Raw genomic sequence first — 22,656 nt, 5'->3', positions numbered from 1 at the left:
TGGGAGGAAGTACTGTACGGTGACATTTAAATAATCAGCACTGAATTTACAAACAACAGCTTCTCAAACAAATTGAGCAGAAACTTGAGGGGGCAGGGACAAAACACTGCAGTTCCTCTTGACTTTGTACTTCTACATAAGGTATATAGCACACTTCTCTATAGCGATAACACAAAGGACAGTTTCTGTTCAGTCAGAGGTCACATCTGAAGGGGCTGGTAATGTGAATTTTAAATACTATTCTGGATCAATGAACATCTGCTTGAAGACATCACATATTACAAATGGTAAGAAAATTACTATAAGAAAGAAACTCTTTCAGAAAGAGACACTTTATGTGTTTTTACTTGATTCTGATTCAAAGGGAATGTGTCTATTACCCTCACACAGTGATGAAAAATATCTTAACTTGTGCCACCTTCACATTTTCTCATGTTTTTCAGTTTTGTACGTGTTTTCTATGAGGCTCAGCATCCAGCTGGATTGTAGGAGGTATAATAGTGTTTTCTTTCTGTACAGACTGCTTTAAAGCTAGTGCGGGACTTTTACATATGAATTATTGTCTTTTACATTCAAGCCCTTGCTAAACGAGTTCACACATTGCTGATTAATTCTTCCCCTGCCTGTCTTTCAGAGATCTGTAGATATCTGAGTTTTTAAATCTAGTGTCTGGTGAGACATTCCCACACTGGCTCCATGAATGCCTACTGAACATGCTATATGGGCAAAGCATACGCACCAGAGACTTTTGCTAATTGAGCTGGCTTCCTTCAAGTTTAGCCCTATGCTAACTTGACTGCGGATGAAATAATTAAATCGTGGGGCTCTTCCAGACTTTCCAAATGTTATCATACCAAATTGATAAAATTCTGGTGAAAATTCAGGTTAAAGTTACTTTTATAGTTCGGCAGCCACCAAATCTATATAGATCTAATACACATCATCTGTTTCTGACTCTGGAGCTCATGATCCATCCTGAGAACCATCATCTGTTGTGTTTTAAATGCATTAAGGTAAATGATATTGTCATTTTTCTGCCTTGTTTGCGCTTGTTATTTTTTATTGTAGTTTTCTGAAGAATGTGACTAAGGTTTCTGTCACAAACAGCATCTGCCAGGGGCTTTTTTGAGAAAAGTCAAGCCATTTCAGTTGTGTAAACAGGGTTATTATAAAGCTCTGGTGGACTGGATACCACATAGAGAGGGTGGCACCAGGCAGGTTGCTATGGAAACAAGGACTGATTCATGGGTTGGGGGTCTTAAGAAGCTCAGGAACATGTGATTGTTACAAAGGAAGTGAGTGATACGTGTCCAAGTTCAGCCTGCGCTATGTGTTGGTGGAGAGCAGGAGTGTTTCTGACTGAGCCTGGAAGTTCAGATTGTTGTAACAACATGAAGCAATCTGTGATTTTCAAAAAAGAAGCTGCTGCTAGTAATCTGCGTGCCCACTTTGAGACAGTGGAGAGAATTGATTGCTCACACTTGTTCAAGGCATTGTGAATCATGCAGATGATGCTACACCTAATGGTTGCAGATACGCAGCATCCTTTTTGCCCACATGGGTAATGATGTTTGAGAACATTTGGAAGTTCCCAGAGAGAAACATGAGCTGGTTTTTAATGTCAGAATCCCTGGCACCATGTAGACAGTGCACAGAGGCTGCTTTATGTGAGCCGGGGCTTGTGTGTAATGGGGAACCACACATGGCCGGAAATGTCTTGGATTGTCACGGCGAGAGAAGCCTGGATCAATCAGAGATGCTAAAATATGTTTTTCTTGATTGTCCTTCAATACTGCGGTGCACCGTCTGTTTGTCACGTGTACACAAAATAATCAGCCTCACATCAGTTCAGGCAGGCAAGGAAGTAATTTTATAGTCCGTTGTTACACATGTCATTCAATCATATGGGACCGCAGCCTGTTTGTAAGACAAACCTTTTGTGTAAAGGCTGCATACACCCAAGCCAGAGGTACCACTGACGACATAAAGGGCATGTCCTCTGTATTGTTACGGAAAATTACTAGGATTAAATAACCTGCAGAGGTATTTACATTCTACAATGATTACAAACAAATTGAACATGGTGGTTATTTGAATGCTGGATAATGAGCAAAGCAACAATCTGCTTGTTTTTTTAAGCATTACACGAGCAGAGACACACCACCAAACAAGAATGTGTTTAATTGTTGATATAAATGGTTAAAACCAAAACATGATCGTCTGAGGTGAAGATGCTTGTTGCTGAGAGGTAAATCAACACAGGATCAGGCTATTGTGTTGTCGGGGAGAAAAACCAAGGCCTTCCAACATATTCCTGTTTGTCCATCTGTAGAGCAGGGCAGACCAACTAGGGGCCCACAGGCCAAGTTTGGCCCACATTGTTTATGTTTTGGCATACCACAACATGCTTGTTTTCCTAAAAAGAAGCATATGGATGCTTTATGTTTTAAACAAAAGTTTTATTTTAGATTTGAAATGTAAATTTGGTGTAAAATGTGTTGCATTTTAATAAAAGGTAATTTCACATAACATAAACATTTATTTTTGGGCCCGTGGCCCTTAATCCAGATAAATTTTTTGCTCTTCACTGGAAACGAGTTGTGTCCCTCTGCTGTAGAGACTTCAAAATGTTAATGAATTAGAGAACTAACAAGTTAAAGTTAGCGCTTAAGATCAAATATAACATATAGTCTGAACACAACACAAGCATTTATATGCTCGTGTAAAAACCTGGATCATTGTTGTCCTCTACTACCACAACTAATCAGAAAGCAGGCACAGAAGACAGTGCTGACATTGATCCCATGCAGAATCAGTTGGTTTAAAACTAAAATACAAGTGTAATACAGGCCTCGTTTCCTCTTTTTGAGGAGCAGACAGAATCCACTTGAGTTTTAACAGCACTTCCTGCTGACAGAGAGCGCCACGTGTCACCAAGTCTTGTAGATGATACAACGTAAACACCTCGGCACTCATCAGCATAGCTTGACACAGTGTTGAAACTACTAATGAACTCCGATCCTGACAACAGTCACTCATCTTCTGTATGTTTTTTAGAGGCATTTCATTGTAAAATTTAAACGTATTATCTTCTCTCACTTTGAGGAAATAGAGAGAGTGTGAGAGCAGGCGAGGAGACGAAACAAAGACTTCTTGTGACTTCCTCACTTTACTCTATGGCATTTTTGTGCTGTGTGTGTACTCGTTTTACTTATGTTGTGAGGACATAAATCAGTTTACAGTTATGTGGGGACTCGTCTCCCTTTTTGGGGGCAGAACGCAAGCCATCATAACATGAACCATTAAATTTAAAGGTGAAGACTTGGAGTAAGTACCCAGGAAATTAATGTAAGTCAATATAACGTCCTCTGAAGTGATGGAAACACAACTCTCTGTGTGTGTGTGTGTGTGTGTGTGTGTGTGTGTGTGTGTAGCTTTTTCTTGTAGCTGCTCTGCACCATCGCACCTGCTCTTTAGGCTGCAAGCATTAGAGAGTATGCATGTGAAAAAACGACACAGGAAGAAGCCTCATACCTTATTGAGAGCGACAAAAGGTTTCAGCTAGAGTTGATTGACGTCAGTTTGGTCAAAGACAGGGCGCAAGCGACAAATGATGACGGGAACAGGCCGATCTTTACCTGAAGTAAAATCCACTTTGTGGGTAAGTTGCGAGCAGAACTTAAAACGGTGAATTCTGTTTGGACCTTAAAAAAAGAAAAAAAAGAAAAAGAGAAGCTTCATAGGCTTTAGTAAAAAGCCGTTGTCTTTAAATGACACCTCACCTCTTGAGTTAAAGTAATAACATGTTGTCATGACTGATATTTTCTTTTACGTCCTGGTGCAGGCATAAGCTACAACAATGTTTGTGTGTGAACGTATGTGAGGCTGAGAGCCAGCTTGCACTTATTTCTCTCGTAAACTGGCACACTGTCAGTAAGCCAGGAAGGCCGCCTCCCCTCTGTTAATGCTGTCTATTGTGAGCGTGTGCAGGGTGGATGCGGTCAGCATTAAGTTTGCTATGAAACTATTTTGGGAAACTTTGGAACGGAAAGTGTCTAAAGGAAAGAATAATAATGAGAGAACACAGAGGTACGAGGCATTACCCAACAATAAAACACACGTCAGACCTGCTCGCCACTTTGTTGTTGGAATTCAATACTTGTTTATCAAAGCCATTCTTCTCCGCTAAGTGTTTCTGGGTGCTAACTGACAAGCTGCTATGGGTTGACTGTAAAGCTGTCAATTAAGATGATAGCATTGTGGGTGAGTGAGTAAAGAAGATGAGGTTGAAAGTGTCATTTCTGTCTCTCTTTTCCTCTCCAGGTGGCAAGTGGAAGAAACCAAAAGGGAGGCTGCAGGCACTGAAGAGTGCAAACGAATGGATGCCATGTTAGGTTCGATACGCACAGAGCCTCTCCCACACAGAGGACAGAGAGTCGGGCTCCAGTGATGATCCTCTCATCTTCACTCCACAGGAAGGAGCACTCCGCAACTGGAGCACCACCCAAACACACATCTGCACACCTGGATGGACCCCCGCACCAAGCAACAGCTACGTTTTCTTCTCTGTCTTCATCAGTCACATTCGAGAACTCATTGACACAGTGTGGCATCTCACAGAGGCATCTATGATCGTCAGTGGTGTGAATGAGGACTGTATTTGTTGCTTTTACTCATCTTTGTGCACACCAAGCACCATAGGGACCAGGACAGGAATTTAACTGGGAGAGCAAAAGAATTCTCCACACCCGACTGGACAAATCATCACCGGACTGGAGTCGGTTTCTCAGGCACCATGCAGTCAGACGACCTCTTCATCCGCAAGTTTCGCCGTCAGAATGTGCGGCCGCCTATTGCCACCGTCAACTTTGACCCCAAACGGGAGGCAGGTGTTGTGGAGTGGCCACCCAGGAGGGATGGCGAGGGAGCCGAGGGAGACAGCCTCACTCCGAGCCGAGTGGGGCTGAGCCTGCGGGGGGTGGGCCGGGGCCACATCATGCAGAGGAGTAACAGCGATGTGACCTTAGGAGACCTGGACTCCTCCGGGAAGGGAGGAGGGAAGGCAGCTCGAGCGGTTGGTGAGAAGGTGGGTGCGGGGGCTCAGGGCGACTCGGGAGTGCTGCTACACAGGGAATACGGCAGCCTATCTTCACTGGAGAGACAGACTCAAGCCCAGGAGCAGAGGGCAGATGACCAGGGGCCCCTGAGTCCAAACGCCCTCCGCTTCAAAGACCCTTTCCTGCTGTTAGGACTGCAGGGCAACCCTCCACAGCCTGATGGATTCTTTCGTGGGCTGTCCGCTTCAATAGGGGACTCCCCAAAACCTGCAAAGCCGCCCAAGCCTGAAGGTCTTAGTAAAAAGTCCAAGCTGCCCCCTCAGATCCCTCAGCCAGGTCCGTATGACAACATCGGGGGCGGCGCCTGGGTGAGGAACTTTGCCCACTATGATGTTCAGAGCATCTTGTTTGACCTCACCGAGGCGGCCACGAACAGAGACAGCATTGGACGCAAAAAGAATATCACCTCAGGGGCTTCTGCTGCCTCCCAGCTGCGCCCCCTCTCCCAGTCCACCCCGTCCTCACCTGCACAGGGCGGCGGAGGCAACGGGGGCAACGCAGATGACCCGGAGCAGTCGCTGCTGGACGAAGGCGACGGCAACGATAACGAGCTCCTCCTCAGCTGCCCGCACTTCCGTAATGAGACTGGGGGAGAAGAGCAGGTGGGCATGAGTCGATCCCACGGCCGGCGGGGACTCTGGTTGAGCCTGCGGACCCCCAACGATGCAGTCTCTGTCCTGGAGGAGCCCAGAGAGAGTCACGTCCAACAGCAGGGCAAGAGCAACTACTTCATAGAGCATGCAGACCTGGGAGCCCATTACTATCGCAAATATTTCTACATGAAAGGTATGTGCCACACCGGAGTGTTCTACAGGTCAGCTTTTATTTTTGTTCATTTTGATTCTCTGATTTGGTGGCTGTAATAACCTTTTTTTTTTTTTTTTTTACAGGGTTTTTAATAAGACTTTATAAAGTGGCTATATTTTCTCCATGTTGTTATGTGTATCCCAAATACAATATGTCTTCATATGGTAGATGCTGTGGAGGTTCTTTCATTTTCATATAATGAAGTATAAGATTCAACCCTTCTCCCTATCCTAATAATTTGTATACTGTGACTTTAAAGCCTCATATTTTAAGCCCAATGCTGTCACATTTGTTTGACCCAGTGAAATGTAGGTTTTTCCATTATTGTTCCTCTGTGTAATTACTTGATCTTAATGCTGTCACAGAACACCAGAATTTTTTTGGAATGGATGATCGGCTCGGTCCGGTGGCCATCAGCTTCCGTCGAGAGGAGAAAGAAGGATCCAGCGGAGCTCAGTACAATTACAGAATCATCTTTCGCACCACGGAGGTAAACCAGCACTTTTCTCGCCTCAGAGCTCTCCTCAGGTTCACTGTGTGTAAAATTGATTTGACTGGATGAGTTGAGTGTGAATCCTCTCCTCAGATGAAGACACTGCGAGGTTCCATCTTGGAGGAGTCTGTGCCCTCTGCCGCTCGTCACACGACCCCCAGAGGCTTGTCTCCCAAGAGGCTGCTGGAGTTCATCATGCCTGAGCTGAACCTGCAGTGCCTTCGCTTGGCCTCAAACTCCCCCAAAGTCCGGGACACTCTACTCAAGCTGGATGAACAGGGGGTGAGTGAAGCTCCGTCTGTGATACTAAAGACTGCGGCTTGTGTCAGGCAGGAAGCTTTGCAGGATGCTAAAGAGTGACAAATAGCATCAGAAGGCTTTCTTTTTAAAGGTCAGACTTGAGTGTTCAGATCAGTGTTCGTAGAAAAACTGCAGTTTGAAAGTATACAGCTGCTGACCAAAGTGGTGGATCAGATGTGTCTAGAGGTCAAAGTGTGAAAGCAGTTATTTCAGTAACTTCTACCACAATGTAGAACTACAGCAAAATTTAGTGCTACGTTTTCAAGATTATGAACTGTAAAAGACACAATAAACTCACTTCATTTTACTCTCATGTTTTATTGTGAGTGATTGGAGTTTTATATTGTTGGTGTTTCTTTTGTGATATACCAAATTGCTTGTGTAATTATTTCATTTAATTTTTCTAATTTCAGTTTTTTTTTCCATTAACAGTTGATTTGCCCATGTTCAACATAATCTTATTCACATGTCCCAAGCCCAAAGTCCTTGAGTCGTTAATTTGTCTGAAAAACACTAAAAATATATTCTGAATAATGAATAGAAACTTTAGTCTCATTATGTTGCAGAGGCTGCCAAACCATTAATCCCACTCAGTATACTATCGGTAGCTTCTAGCGCTACCTTTGAGGTTAACTAGTTCAAAAAAATAATAAAGTGTCTAAACATTGTCCTTGTATGAACTATGTCAGCATTCAGCAGCTGGAACTCATGTAGAAATGTTCTGCTGCAAACACAACCTCTGTGTAAAGTACGATTTCATATAAGGGGGAATCCATATCAGGAAGCTCTAATAGAGTAGTTGGCAGTTTGATTACAAAAATAATTTAAATTTGCAAATGGGAAAATTAATTCTTTGTTTCTCTGTCTTCCCATGTAGCTGAATTTTCAGCGAAAGGTCGGGGTGATGTACTGCCGAGCCGGACAGAGCTCAGAGGAAGACATGTACAACAACGAGAGCTCCGGACCGGCGTTCGAGGAGTTTCTGGATCTGCTCGGGGGGCGGGTGCGGCTGAAGGGCTGGGAGAAATACCGAGCTCAGCTGGACAACAAGAGTGAGCTGAAAACATGTGCTCCACCCAGATCTATTGGCTGTATCTCACCTTGTCGCAGCACCATTATCCAAAGGGCATCAGTGCACCACTGAAAACCTAAGATAACTCTTATCTAGCCACATGTAATCTGAGTAATGCCTGCAAAATAGCATAGTCACTGCTGATTATCTCCGAGCTGTTTTCCCTTCAGGGAGCAGCAGAGAACAGCAAATGGGACAGATTTTAGCTCGGCTGTGACAGTTTGAATTCAGTCACTCATTCACTGACGTTGACTGCTAAATCTCTACCTGTCTCTGTGTGTCCTCGTGTTTGTGCAGCGGACTCAACTGGAACTCATTCCCTCTACACACGCTACCAGGACTACGAGATTATGTTTCATGTGTCCACTATGCTGCCCTACACAGCCAACAACACGCAGCAGGTAAAATAAACCCTGACCTGACAAAGACGTGACGTTTGGTTTCCTCTTCCTGCTCTTTGTGCCGCAGGATCATTTTTTCCAAAACCAAGTTAGAGTCCACAGAATTATAATTTCCCTCAAATGCTTCTCCTCCGCTCTTTAAAAGATTGAATCAGTCTCTGTACAACCGTCATTACTCATCTCTGTTCAGATTGTCATGCTTTAGTAAAAGCTTTAGAAAAAGCCTCTGTGCTCTGCAACAAGCATGACATGAAAATCCTGCCCCCCAGTGTTCACTCCCACCATGAACATATTCACTGTTGCCTCTCGGGCAGTCTTCCTGTTCAGCTGGCTGCCATGTCTTAATATGCAGCCTGTGGTTTAAGCCTGTTTTCTGTCATTTACAAAGAAACTGGACAGGACATACTAATGTAGATTAAAGGTTTAAATTAAACAAAACATAGAAGTGATAAAGCACAGAAAAGCTTCTTTAAACTGTCTGATTTTTGGCTGCAGCAATTTGGGTTTTGGCAGTTTTAGTAAATAATCCACAGTTAAATCTGTATTTATATATTGTAATTTTTGATTCTAAATTAATTTATATTTAATGGGATTTTTTAATTTATTAAAGAAGTGGAAGACACAATAGTATTTAGAGCTGCTTAATTAATTAAAGGCGTAGTCTGCCATTCTTGAGAAAGATTGTTGATACTGTATTTGGACTCAACATTCAAACACGTACACACCTCCCTTTGTTGCTTCTTCTGAGGCTCCGCCCCCTTAAATTAGAGAGTGCACACAGCCAGAACTAGATGTTGCAGCCTTACAGAGCATGGATGTTGATGTATATTTCTTATAGCAGAAGCAAAACAAACAGTTTGATAAAAAAAAAAATTAAAAAATGGCATCTAATGAACGACATGCAAGCACAGGTTAACCTTTACTTACACTAACATGATTGATTTTTTATAATTTTTATCGTTATTTGTTGTTTATTTGAAAAGGCACATGAATAACAAATGCATACACTTGCACTACAGTAAATGATAGACTGTAGTAACAACATCACTGCATCCAGCTATAATAAGAAATAATTAGAATAAAACAGCCAAAACATAATAATCAAAACGTATACGGCACAGCAAACTGTTTGAGTGAGATGTGGCTTGTTGTGTCTTTAGTTCGAGTTTTACTGTAATTACAGCTAGTTCGATTAATTTCTCTGTGCTCCTGTTTTGTCTCTTCAGTTGTTGAGGAAGCGACACATCGGTAACGACATCGTGACGATCGTGTTCCAGGAACCAGGCGCTCTGCCCTTCACTCCAAAGTCCATCCGCTCCCATTTTCAGCATGTCTTCATCATCATTCAGGTCCACGAGCCCTGCTCGGACAACACATATTACAGGTTTGACTGTTATACCATTTCTGTTACATCAATACTCAGGAATTGATTGAAAAATCAATAGGCCTATATATTTTCTCCCCCTCCTTTTGCAGACTAAAATCTCTGAAGACAATGAATTTATCCTCTTCTTCATGTTGTTGTATGAAAAGTAGTGAACTAAAAAAAGGGATGAAAAGATCTAAGCTTTGAGGAAAAGACACAAATAGAATTCAGAGAACATTTTCATCATCATATTTTTATGATATCTGTGTGAATCAGTGTAAAAACAGGTACCATTGTGGGTGTTTTGACCACATCTTGGTTGTTGTTGGCAGTTCAGGGTAAACAGAGCTCCGTGCACCGCAGCAGAGCTCCACAACACTCTCCTGCAAGACATAGATTGAATGCTTCTGCTGTACCCTCTCTCTTACTCTGTCATTCCCCTTTTTCTCTCTCCCTCTCAGGGTGGCTGTGACACGCTCTAAAGACATGCCATTATTTGGCCCTCTGTTCCCTAAGGGTGCCCGATTCCCTCGCTCACCTGCCTTCAGAGACTTCCTCCTGGCGAAGGCAGTGAATGCCGAGAACGCAGCGGAGAAGTCTGAGAAATTTCGCTCCATGGCCACCCGCACACGTCAGGAGTACCTGAAGGATCTGGCAGAGAACTACGTGACCACCACGCCCATCGACTCCTCCACCAAGTTCCCGCTGCTCTCCCTGGGTGGCAAGCGCAAGGACAAGCTGAAGGGCGCTAAAGGAGCGGAGATGCACAGTGCCGGGGCACTGGTGTGGGCGGTGATGGTTAACAGCAGAGATGAATGGGAGGCAGTAGAGCACAAGCTGCCCTGTCTGCTGGGGGTGTCAGCCGAGTCGGTGGTGCTCATTGAGAGGTGCACGCGCAGAGTGGTGTTCAACTGCTCCTGTCGCGATGTCATTGGCTGGAAGGCGGTGACAGAGACAAAGGAGGGGGGCCCCTGCTTGGACATCTACTATGAGCGCGGGGAGTCGGTGTCAATCTCTGTGATGGAGACCCAGGCGGAGGACATACGAGAGGTGGTGCAGAGGCTAGAGGTGAGTGATTGTGGCCTGATTTGATATTTTCCAATGGGAGGTTTGTGTCTTTCTGATTCATTCATCCTGGTCTGCTCCTCTACAGCTGGTTACTCGGGGCTGTGAAGCACTGGAGGTCACGCCTCTGCGCGACGGAGTGGGGCAGCCCGGCTTCCTGATGAACGAGGAGGGCTTCGTAACGGAGCTACAACGGTTCTGCTACGCTGAGAGCGGAGGCCTGCAGCTGTGGGCTCGTGTGGTGCGGCTGTGCGGACACTCGCTGGTTCACCTGAGCCCTGAGGAGAGGACCAGGCTGCTCCGCACCGCGCACAAGATCCACATCACTGTCATCCCACCGGACGAGAACGGCAAGCCTCGCAGGTGGGGGAGGCTGGAGAGCAGAGGAGGAGGAGGAGGAGGAGGAGGGGGGGGGGGGACACTAACGAGGGCATGTTTGGGTCGACAGACACAGAGTGAGGATGGAGAAGGGACTCGTGGGTATATAACAAGCATCAGAAAGTGAAGAATAGTCCCAGGGAGGAGGTGAGGGAGAGGCTGACAGCGGACGAGGAGGAGGGAGTTAGCAGGACAAGTCAGATCAGAAACAAGACGAGTGTCAGTCTGGGGTCAAAGCTCACTCTGCTGTTCATGACAGCTTGCAGTCAGTGTCACATCAGCTGGCTAACAACCGATCAATCCCCCCTAATGATCTTTAATCACACTGGCACTGGCTGTTCCATTGTTACAAACACATTTCCATTCAGCTGACATCGGAGAGGAACAGCTGGAGACAGAACTGTTAAATACAACTAATATCAGACTGGACACCTCTGCAGCTCTCAGTTAACTTAAATAGCAGAAGCAGTTTTAGAGAACTCCCCTGATTTATTTATATTTCAGCCCTGAGGAACTTGTTCTGGAACAACAAAGCACAAATTGTCACAAAGTTGTCATGATTCGTGATATAAAGTGCAGGCTTTGTGATTTCAAAAGAACAGAAGGTTAGACAAACACGGCTCTTTTTTTTCTTCATCTCATCGATGTTTTTTTGCTTCTTCTCGATTAATTCATGACTCATGATGCAACAAGAAGCTGGACTGAAAACCGAGCCGTGATGCTTTCGCTCTCACAAAGTATGTTGTTGTTTTGTGTTCTGCAGAAGTTTCTCTGAGCTGTACCAGAAGGCCATCAAGGACGTAGAGTGCAAGCCCGGCGAGGATCAGTCGGGGGAAGCCTGGGTGCTGGACGAGAGGGAAGAGGAGGAGGAGGATGAGGAAGAGGAGGAAGAGGAGGAGGAGGAGGAGGAGGCGGCGGTGGCGGCGGTGGCGGCGTTGGCGGCGGCGGCAGCGGCGAGAGACAACGAGAGAGAGGACGAGCTGAAGGCGGATGGGGTCGACGAGGCGGACACAGTGGAGGTGCAGGTGGAGGCCGAGGAGGGCGAGGAGCAGTCGTGTGATAAAGGGCAGAGCGAGAGAGGTCACGGCTCGCTCCTCACGCCGCCCAGCTTACCTCTGTTACGGGCCACGTCTCTGCAGGACCAGCCGGCCAGCCAGTGCCAGGAGGGCAGCGGCTCGCAGCTCACACGTAGCTACTCACTGGAGAGACAGCCGTCCCACAAGCACACATGTGATGATGGGTGAGTGTTACTAATGCTACTACCGCTGCTCACTGAAGCTGTCACTGAATAATAGAGAAAGATGATAAAAGTAAGAAGAACGGCTGCTTTGTTAGTTGTAATAAGTTATTTAGATGCTTTGTGCTGCTGACGCAACTTCATCTAATGTCAGTCAGTGTGTCACTTTGTTTTGTTGTTGTTCAAGGGACGAGGCTCAGAGAAAGGACACCAAGCAGTGTGTTACTCTGCTTTAGAGTAAATTTGACCTTTTACTTAAATCACTTCGTTCTTCTCTACATTTCAGAGAGAAGTATCACACTTTTTATCCATTACATTTATCTGAATGCCATAGTTACTTGTTACATCACAAGTGAAGACTTTGGATTCAAAACATATGAGGTATTGGAAAAAGATGAAATTACTTGTTGATCTATTGATTAGTTAAATTTAGTCAATGTGTGCTTCATTGTTATTGTTAAAGGCATTTTTCATGCAGAAACATTTAATGGCTTCAGTTTGCTGCTTTTCTTAAATCACAGTAACCTGAATAATTTGAGACCTTGCAAATTGGACAAAATTTTACTTTTGAAGATCTCATTTTGAACTCTGGGTAAGTGGAATGGAGAGTTCTTACTAATTTCTTACTTTTTACGATTAAATAATTAATGGGTTGTTGAAGACAGTATGAATCCATAACAAAAATGAACATTCATTTCATCCCCACATAAAATGCTTAAAAATGTGCTTTATCTCTACCAACAGCAAGAATATGTATGACACTTCCAGGGACAATTTCCCTGCCGTGACTATGTTTAATTTAAGTATAATTTAAGTACATTTTCCCAATGATACTCGACATACTTAAGTAAAATTTTACAGGAAACTTTAACTTGAAATTACTTGTAATACTTTTCCTGAACACTCCTTCCTGCACTTTGTTTTCTTCTAGCAGGAAACAGTTGGTTAAGCAGTATGTCTTCAACTCTTCAATCATAAAAAAAAAAATAAAATAAAAAAATTGATTTTTCGGGACAATAATAACTGACGACAAGCCAAATAAATGACAATAAGAAATCACATTTGTTTTCAGTGAAATGATTACCTCCATAATGGTGTGCGTTGTGCTCTAGTTCCTCATCCCCTTGAGTGTCACAGCAGCCACCTGGCAGTCAGTCAGTCAGAGCAGCATCTGTATCTCCCTGCTAAATTACTTTAAGCTCAAGAAAATGTGCATAAATCAAATAGTCATAAAAATAACATTAAATTCTGATGCTCACCAAATTGAATTTGACTGCTTTTATCATCACACAAAGCAGAACTGAGTAATTTAACTGGACTGCATCACATGACATACTGTAGTGTGTTTGACAGACAATTTTGGGATGAGAGCAAATGTCAATCAGCCCCAAATCTAAGCCATCCTGGAGATTACTTGTCCGAGTGCTCCAGTTTCTGTTTTGACCTCGGGATTGGATAAAAAGAAATCAAGCATTAACAGCAGATTTGTTTTGTGGGTGTCTCCCCACCCACTCACCCCTCTCACCTCCCCCAACCCCCTCTTCCCACAACTCTCCTTCCATGCCCAGCGACAGGCACATTTACACCAACGTGGGGGTGGAGGTGGAACACAACATCTATGATAACGTCGGAGAGCTGCGGGACACCACACCTGATCTGATCCTGGCTGTCAAACCCAAGGTTCCCCTGGAGGATGAGCAGGTAACGCGACAGAAAGACATCTAAACGTTTTATTTTTCCGCCAACGCTCCTTCCCCTCTCTCACTGTGGTGTTTCCCCCTTTATCTCCGCCTCTGTCTTGTCTTCAGTTCATGGGGGCAGAATTTGGTGATGACAAAGCTTCAGCGAGTGACTCGTCTTCTCGGTTGTCATGTGTAGACCGAGCTGAAAGAAATTCACGAGCCCTGAGTCTTCATTACTCCATCACAAAGAGTAAGTGCTTCCCTATTCCTGCTGATTTTCTTTTAAAATTACATCATGAAACACATACTGGCATGTTAAATATCTTGAGGTTGTTTTTCTTCAACAACAACAACAAAAAGTAGGAAGTTGAAAAAGGAGAAAAAAATTCACAGGAATGTGATGACCCCGATCGTGCACCCAAAACAAAGCTGCTCTCTCAGACACAACAGCTGACACAACTGCTCAAACGATGCCAGTACGGAACAATTACACATATTTGCAAATCATCTCCGCTTGATTTAAGCCTCAAATTCCTGATTCCAGATTTTTTTCTGCCTTAAACCCCTCTCTTCATTACCCTGCCTCTATCCCCCACTGGATCCCCTTTGTTCCTCCCCTTTCATCCGCGCTGCCCCCTATTCCGCTAATCTAATATCACCCCTGCTCTGCTGCCACCCCCTGCCAGGGCCTGGATAAAAGGGGGACAGATGGGTAGTGGGAGGGGTGGAGTTTTAGGCAGCCCCAAATCAAGGAACCCCTCTTACACCATCTGCTCTGCTTCCACTGAGACTATGAGGCTCGTGATTTAACCGCTATAAGAGCGCAGTTGCTCATGCTCTCATCAGATTCTTCAGGTTTTTATGGGGGCGCCCTCTGAAGCCTCTGGTTGTTTTACATTACTTTCTTTTACAGGAGGTTTGCAGGTCTCTAAAAGCATCAGTGACTTTTTAAACCAAGTAATGAAACTGAAAGCCGAAATGGATCAGGCAAAAGCAACAATTTAGCATCTTAAATGTAATTTTTAAATGTCAGGTTTTTTTAAACACCCAATAATTTCCCAAAACGTTATGTTACCAAGCTCGTTGTCGTGGACCGTGACATTCGTCTACTGTGTTTTGGTTATACGCTGCCTTAAATTCCACCTAAATTGGTGTCAAACACATCTTAAAAATTCTGAAATATACAAACCTGCAGGCACAGAGCATACATGATAACATTTCCTCATCATCACTGTATCTTCTCCCTTCGAAACTGACCACCATTAACACAGCAGCACCCCCCAGTGGAGACTCTTTGTTCCTGCAGAACCAGAAGAAATCCAGCTGCTTATAAAATCTGCAGCCTTGTTCTCCTGTGCTGCTGCAGACGCACTGAGACTTGTTTTGTGTGACGCGTGATAAAACTCAACCTGTTTCTCTACAGTTCTCTCGGAGACAACGGACTCGACTGAGGAGGAGTGGCAGTCCATCGCTAACCTGGCCACAGCCTGTCGCAGCATCCTGGAGGCTTTGTCACGAGAGGGTGAGGAACTATTTTTGTATGCGCACCTCACTGGCTATTTAAATATAAATTATTCAACGGGCTGTTTTAGTGGTCAGCACAGTGGTGTAAACCTGGATTTAATTCAAGTTAGATTAGATTTACAGGTAAATTAATTTATGTAATGTCTGCCTTCCGGTGCAGAAATTCCACACTCATTGTGTGACTGAAAATATGTTGACACCTCTGAAATGCTGTCTGTGAAATATTAAGGGTAATAGTTTGCTTCCAGGTTTTTGGCAGCAGGCCGTCACCTGTTTCAACCTTAAGAAAATGTCCTAGAGCTTAAAGCACTTTACTGGCCTGCACAGAGCTCTGACCTCAACCCCATCCAACACCTCTGAGATGAATTGGAAAACTGACTTTGAGCCTAGCTCAATGTCAATATCCAGCCTCACTAATGCTAAATGGGAAATCTTTGTAGCACTGTCTTAAAATCTTGGAAAGTCTTCCTAGAAGAGTGGAGGTGTTAAAGCAGCAGATTAATAGACATCGATCTGAAGTTAGATGTTCAGTTGTCCGCATACTTCTGGCCATATATCCAAAAACAGAAAGAAAGGATTTTGTTTAGTGCAATGGATATACATCTATTTATCTTTATTCTGTTTATTGTATCTAACTATTTTAAAAGCTAATAATGCGTATAATGTTTCGTATCACAGACCGCAAAGCCGGAGACCAAGCAGGATCTGACCAGAGTGACGGCAAACTGAGAGACTCAAAGGAGAGGTGGGTTGCTTAATAGTACATACAAGGTGATGCAGTTCAATATCTCCGTAGTTAGTCTCTTGCTCCTCTTCATCTGAATCGAGGAACACATGCCTTCTCTCCACTCGATAAGACCTGCTCCTTTATTCTCTCTCAATTATGTAGACTTCATCGGCTACGTCCAACTGTTTAAGTCAATGTGATGGCCTCTCTCCCCCATAAAGAGAGACCACTTGCTGACTCGAGACTCGCTGAGTTTCTTGCGTGTATTCACAGTGTGTCTGACTCACTGCCACAGACGTCTTTCTTTTAATACTCCAGCTCCAGTCCATTTTATTTTCTTTAATTGTCTTTGGTCGTCTTCCTTTCCTCTTCCGTGCTGTGACTGAACAGTTCACGGAGCTTTTGACCAAAAGCAAATTAGACAATGAGTCAATAAAAGACAAGCAAACGCAAATGTAAAGCTTTTCAAGTTATGTCCACCCACATGTTACAGAGGTCAGCATTGATTACTACAGTATTTCAGCATTACAGCTCACGACAGGTAGCATCTGTGACGTATACAGTATATAGAGCTTACCGTGATTTATCTGTTATTGTACTTTTCTTTTGGTCAAATTTTGATCTGATTTTTCTTCGTGTTCACACATGCCAGATTGTATTTGCCGACCATAATGAAAAGCAAAGTCTCGGCTTTTTTTTTTTTTTAAAGAAAGTTCTCCCCTAAAAACAGGACAGGCATCACTTTCAGATGACTGTGAGCTGTAAAGATCAAACATCTCTCCATATCATGAAGCCCATAAATACACCACAACAGTGCCATGTGCCGTCCTTTAAACATGCCCTGCTTTGAATGCATCACCAGGGGAGCACTTTTGCTGCGCTCCGTTGGGTGTAGTCATTATGTATAACTGCAGCCAGACGAAATGCATCATGGGATGACTACACTCAGTCAGAATGGGTCTGCTCGTCAGATGCAGCAATTACTGTAAATTGATCTGCGAGCATTACAGGTTTCATTAAAGGCCGCGGGAACAAAGTCTTGAGCTCCGAGGCTGCCAGAATGACGGACGGCTCCACAGCCAATCAAGCAAATTGAAAAGTTCCCTCACCCTGTACAAAATGAAGGAACGTGTTATTACAGGAGGACTTTTTCTTTCTACAGAATACTTTTGTTGATTTGATGGCTCGCCGACTAAACCATCCAAACACTTTGGTTTCCATTTAGACATTACAACTGTAAAACTCTGTGATTGCTTTTGACAAAGTGTCACTGCTTCATTTTGTTGCAGTGACTCTCCAGGCCACCTAGAAGAGAAGGTGTCGCAGCTGGAGGCCATGCTGAAGAAGCTGCAGGATGACCTGCAAAAGGTGCTTTGACTTCCAATGAATGTTTTTTTTCTGTGATAGTGTTTTCAGTGAGCTCCATCAGTGAGTCAGCAGGTAGGAGAAAGTAGCCGGAACCAGATGATTTTCTATTGGCCGATGCAGCCTTTTGTTTACTGGTACAAACCATGTCATCCATGCAGCCATTGCAGGTCCCAGCTGACATACTACAGAGATGTATCAAATACAAAAACACTCAAAAAGGCATTTATTTATTTGTAATTTTGTGTACAGAAACATTTTCAGAATATCATATATCATACTTTTTTTTTAACATGTATTTATGACAAACTCCTTTAATGCTGTTATCAGTACTTTTCTCTGCACATTTCCACTAAACATAATTCTGTGTTTATTTTTCATGTTGATGCCACAGAATATTGTATGTGATGAACTAAAAAAAAAGTTCTCAACACAAAGTCCACGTGCCTTTCCCGAACTTTCAACCACATCTCATGGCCTTCCTCAGCAGATAGAGTTGCTCAGTCAAATACAGACAAGTGGACCTTGTGTTGAGAATATATATATATATATATATATATATTTTGTTTTTGTTTTTTTTGTTGCCAATACTGTAAATGTCTCTGTCTGTACAAAGCATTATATGATAAGTTTTCTATTTTTAAGTCCTGGATTAGGACTGCAACTATAACTATTTTCAGTATTGATTAATCTAATGGATATTTTTCTAATCAGCCAATCATCTCTGAACTGCCAAGGATAATGACAAAAAACAGTTAGTGCTGAAACAATTAGTTGATTGACAACAATTTTAATAATCAATTACGCATTTATGTGACAATTTGCTGCTTTTCCCTGTTTTTTTGTGTGTTTTTGTTGACAAAGCCATCAATTTGAAGATAAAACCTTGGACTTTGGGAACTTGTTCATTTTTCCACCATTTTTGTTTGTTTTTATTTAATGAAAGAATCAGTTGAAAAATAATCGTCAGAGTATTCAATCACGAAAATAATCGTTAGTTGCAGCCCTATACCCGTTGTAAGTTATTAGGTGCTTGCTTCTGACCAGCAGCCCTTAAAGCACTGATTTAAATAAATGATATGCAACAGTGAAAAGTCAGCAAATGTTTGATTGTGTTTATCTGATCAATGACTAAAACAAACAACAACAAAAATCAATTCTGTCAAAACCAGTTCAATGACTAATTGTTTCTGCGCTGTTTCCTCTCCCTCACTGCCGTGTGATGTGCCTCTCCACACACTGTTTGTGTTGTTTTTCTTTCACGTTCTGCGTTGATGTGTGCACACACGAGTATCCTCAAAGCCACCGCTGTACCGTACCTGTCGCTCTCCTCCCGTTCCTGCCACAGCCATCTGAGCGACAGCCTCTCTGTCTTGTTGTGTGCCGATGTCTTTCAGGAGAAAGAGGACAAGGCGGTGCTGCAGGCCGAGGTGCAGAGCCTCAGGCAGAACAACCAGCGGCTGCAGGAGGAGTCGCAGAGCACGGTGGCCCGCCTCATCAAAGTCACCGAGCTGCTGTGCAACGTCAACAAGCCCTGTTAGCTTCACCGCTTGCATGCACAAACACACAAATCAGCAGAATGATGCAAATCGTGCAATGCACCTGCACGCTCGACACTCTTATTTTGTCCATACATACTTGCAAAAGACCCACACACATCCTCTTGAGCCTGTGTACTACCACAGTCTCTGTCCTTAATCCTGGACCCGCCTGCTGGAGAGGGAGTATGCAAATCAATTCATAAAAGAGAGAAAAAAAAGATATTTTAAGCATCCCATGATGACCTTCACAGACTGACCAGCATAGGCTGCTGTGTTGCTATGCCAGAGTGCTTCTCTTGGTCTGTGTGTGTGTGAATGTGTGCCGCGTGTGTGTGTGTGTGTCTGCATCTGTACCTTGCTTCAAATACTTGACAAGCTCGGCTGAATAGCACTTGAATAAAAAGTGGCAATTAAGAGAGACACTGTATAGCATGTTTGGTGGTGTCTTATCCGAAATGACCAAAAGTGTATATATATATCACCAATAATATATGTGAACAGTAGTATTGCTATCCTCTCTGCCAGGCGTGTAGTTGCAGTGTGTGAGTGTGGTTCTGCCTGCTGCTGATAGTGTGGAAGGCCTTGACATAAAACACAAGAAAAACAACACAAAAAAAAGGGAACGTGACAATTACAAGCTTGTGGGCAGCCTTCTACTTTAAAAAATTTAATGACGCTTCCTGACTTGCCTCAGAGCGAGGTCGGTTACGTAAGAACGTCACTCTCTGCCCTCTTCACTTCTCAGTAGTACTGTATTTAAGAAATTCTGTTTTTAGGGAGAGGCAATTTAAAAAAAAAAATCCAAACCTATAGACGTAAATGTCAAAAAAAGAAAGAAAAAAGAACTGAGCATGCTTGTTCCTCCTGGAAGTATGTATGAAAACCAGTATTGAAGGGATACTGAAAAAGGGTTATACCTCTCCTGAAGACACAGACTATGGCAGGAAAGGACTACTCCATCTTTCTTCCATGACTGCCTGTAGCTGTCAATCTTCTAACCTCACTATTGTAGCAGCCATACTGTAGAAGATCTCCTGCTGGCCTGAACCACTGAATGCCAAAAGGCAGCTTTTTTTGTTTTCTTTCAGCTGGCAAAATAGCTTTAGGTGTGTGATTAAAACACATTGAACTAATGTTGAAATACAGAATATTGTATTTAAGTATGTTTTGTGTTTGGCGGATGTCTCCAGTGACTATTTTGGGTAATTGTTTACTATGGCTTATGAGTGGTAGCGGTAAGGACAATAGGTGAAATCTTACCATTCCACCCTGGTGTGTGTTGGTGTGTGTTTCTGTGTCGTTCTTGCACTTTTTATTTTGTATTTTATTTTGTAAAGTCAACCCTGGACAGGGCACATACTGTACTTTATTTACTGCCCAGGTTATGTCTTGCTCAACATACAAAGGTGGGTTAGATCTCTACCCCCTCCCCCAAACCCCTCCCCCCTGTCCCCATTCCTCTTCCTGATGCCACCTTACCTCACCTTTCTTTGTTCGCTGCTGATGGCGCCAATAACAGAGTGTGTTCAGAGGAGTCGGACTGCTTCTCCTCAGTGCCAACGAAAAAGAAAGCCCAGGCAGCTCTCCTGAACCCCACCGAAATCAAACGGAACTGCAAACTCATCTACCAACCACAGACTTAAACTGAACTCAGACTAAAAGGGATGCCAAACGTTCGCCAGTCACTCAGACTCTGTTGTTTCTTGTATAAACTTCCTCTTGTAATTTTATTTTAGAGTCACTGTGAATACCTGGTACCAGCATATTAAGATACGGTATATACAGATTAAATTATGAATCTAAACTTTATCAGTATGTGAAGATACTGTATGTACAGCTGAACTGTTCCATGTTAGTGCATTGGGTCGTGTATGCCCTCTTTTTTGCAGGATGATTATGCAGACAAGTGTTAAAATTGTGGCCAGGCAGGCTCCCGTTACATCTCTATACATGCTGAAGCCTCATGACTCAAAAACAGGGAGACTGCTGGTATGAGAAGACCTGTTTTACTGTGTCTTGTATAGTTATTTAGATTGTAGGAGGTTGGTCAAGCATGAGAATGTGCCAAGCAACTTCCAAGCTCCCCCTCTGTATGTGTGTATGTATAAAAATGTAACTTATTAATCATGCAAATGTGGATTTTCTTGTAGCTGTTTAAACTGGAGGGAAGTTGTGTGGGATACATTTGTGAAATTGGGCAGAAAGGAAAGGTGCGCTTGGTTATACATTTTACTTTGTTTTGTAGAAAACCAACAACTATGATATAATATGACAAAAGGCTCTCTGAAACTTAATGTAACTATGGGTCTTATTTTCATTCTAGTATTGAGCTATATCAGCTATAGCTCTCATTTGATAAGGTCTTAAAACACCATTAGGTACGCCTTAATGAGTGAATCTCTTCTACCAGAGTGGATGGTCAAACTGGTGTTATGTGAAGGCTTATTTATCTGACTTTGTGCCTACCTGAAAATGTAATGTATGTTAGTGATTTCATTTATTTGTCTTTAGTTGGTTGCACTTAGTTGTTTTTTTTGTTTTGTTTTGTTTTTTCTCGGTTGGTGGCAGATGAAGGATTTTCTAAGAGACCATCACAACATCTGGTCTTTCATCCGCTGTGTGCGGTAAAGTCACTGGGTGCCACGTGATCTAAAAATCACATAATGATGATAGATGTGTGTTGTCAATCTCGAGCATCACTGGAAGGTTTTCGCGGCTCAATGAGTACCACAGATTGTCAAAAGAACCGACAAATATATGATTTTTAAAAGTGAATTAAAAGGAAAAGGTGCTTAAAACGACTCATGATGCATTGAAATGGAGTTTGAATATGTTGGATGGTGTATGCTTCCCTTGAGGGATTCATATTTTGGTAGCTAAATGGTTTAAAATGGACAAAAGGAGGGAAAGAAAAAATCTGGCATAATTTGGGCATCACATGCTGCAGCAACTCTAACCCTGCAAAGTTGAGATGTTTGACAAATATATCCAGAGTAGATCATGTTGATACATTCTGACCTCAAAATATGCTTAAATGATTGTGGAGTATTTTTCTCATTCTGTTTTAGCCATAGGGATCTGAAGGATTTGGGGGACTTTTAAAATAGGATATGATTTACTCACCCACAGGTCAGACAGGTCGCTCTTCATAACTAGTAAGGAAAGACAAATCCATTAACTTACAGGCCATTTGACTTGAAGCAAAACTGAGAATAGAAGCAGAACATAAAAATGTAAATGTCACTTGGATAAGATTTTTAGCCATCATTTGCTCTGTCTATACCTCTTTTTACTTTTCATTCAGTACAGAATAACTGAAGGAAAGGTCAAATTGTTTCCATAGATTTGATTCCAGTTTTGATTTGTGTGACTGAAACCACAAGCAGGGACAGAAAGAGCAATTAAATCCTTATGTGAATTTACAGTGTTCATGTGTTTAGAGTGGAGTCACAAGTGGTGGTGACGATCAAGACGTAACTTTGGCAGCCATGGAGAGTTAGATCTTCGCTGGAAGTGCTGGATGACTTTGTCCAGTTCAGGTTCAACTTTCCTGGACTGGACTCTGATGAACCCAGAAGGTG

General features: G+C 43.1%; 1 protein-coding gene across 4 annotated transcripts in view; it reads left to right on the top strand.

Annotated features, from left to right (window-relative positions):
- The window catches only part of sipa1 (signal-induced proliferation-associated 1), a 34,466-nt gene extending 12,590 nt beyond the window's left edge, over positions 1 to 21,876 (top strand). Inside the window, exons 1-16 of one of the 4 annotated variants that reach the window (XM_069146581.1) lie at positions 211 to 287; positions 4,324 to 5,903; positions 6,290 to 6,414; positions 6,511 to 6,699; positions 7,595 to 7,769; positions 8,087 to 8,190; positions 9,417 to 9,574; positions 10,018 to 10,624; positions 10,710 to 10,984; positions 11,763 to 12,239; positions 13,805 to 13,937; positions 14,045 to 14,168; positions 15,342 to 15,440; positions 16,121 to 16,187; positions 17,459 to 17,537; positions 18,932 to 21,876. In XM_069146581.1, the coding sequence (XP_069002682.1) occupies positions 4,796 to 5,903; positions 6,290 to 6,414; positions 6,511 to 6,699; positions 7,595 to 7,769; positions 8,087 to 8,190; positions 9,417 to 9,574; positions 10,018 to 10,624; positions 10,710 to 10,984; positions 11,763 to 12,239; positions 13,805 to 13,937; positions 14,045 to 14,168; positions 15,342 to 15,440; positions 16,121 to 16,187; positions 17,459 to 17,537; positions 18,932 to 19,075 (3,864 nt within the window). In that variant the 5' untranslated portion in view covers positions 211 to 287; positions 4,324 to 4,795 and the 3' untranslated portion in view covers positions 19,076 to 21,876. Of the gene's footprint in view, positions 1 to 210; positions 288 to 4,323; positions 5,904 to 6,289; positions 6,415 to 6,510; positions 6,700 to 7,594; positions 7,770 to 8,086; positions 8,191 to 9,416; positions 9,575 to 10,017; positions 10,625 to 10,709; positions 10,985 to 11,762; positions 12,240 to 13,804; positions 13,938 to 14,044; positions 14,169 to 15,341; positions 15,441 to 16,120; positions 16,188 to 17,458; positions 18,629 to 18,931 lie in introns of those variants that run through there. The other 3 variants (XM_069146580.1, XM_069146582.1, XM_069146583.1) reach the window with 3 other exon arrangements.
- Positions 21,877 to 22,656: the final 780 nt, after the last annotated feature.

This window comes from Embiotoca jacksoni, unplaced genomic scaffold (assembly GCF_022577435.1).
Source record: "Embiotoca jacksoni isolate LCO1_2020_lvr unplaced genomic scaffold, fEmbJac1.0.p SCAF_13, whole genome shotgun sequence".
NCBI classification, from domain to species: Eukaryota; Metazoa; Chordata; class Actinopteri; family Embiotocidae; genus Embiotoca; species Embiotoca jacksoni.
This window is presented reverse-complemented; position numbering and strand designations above follow the sequence as displayed.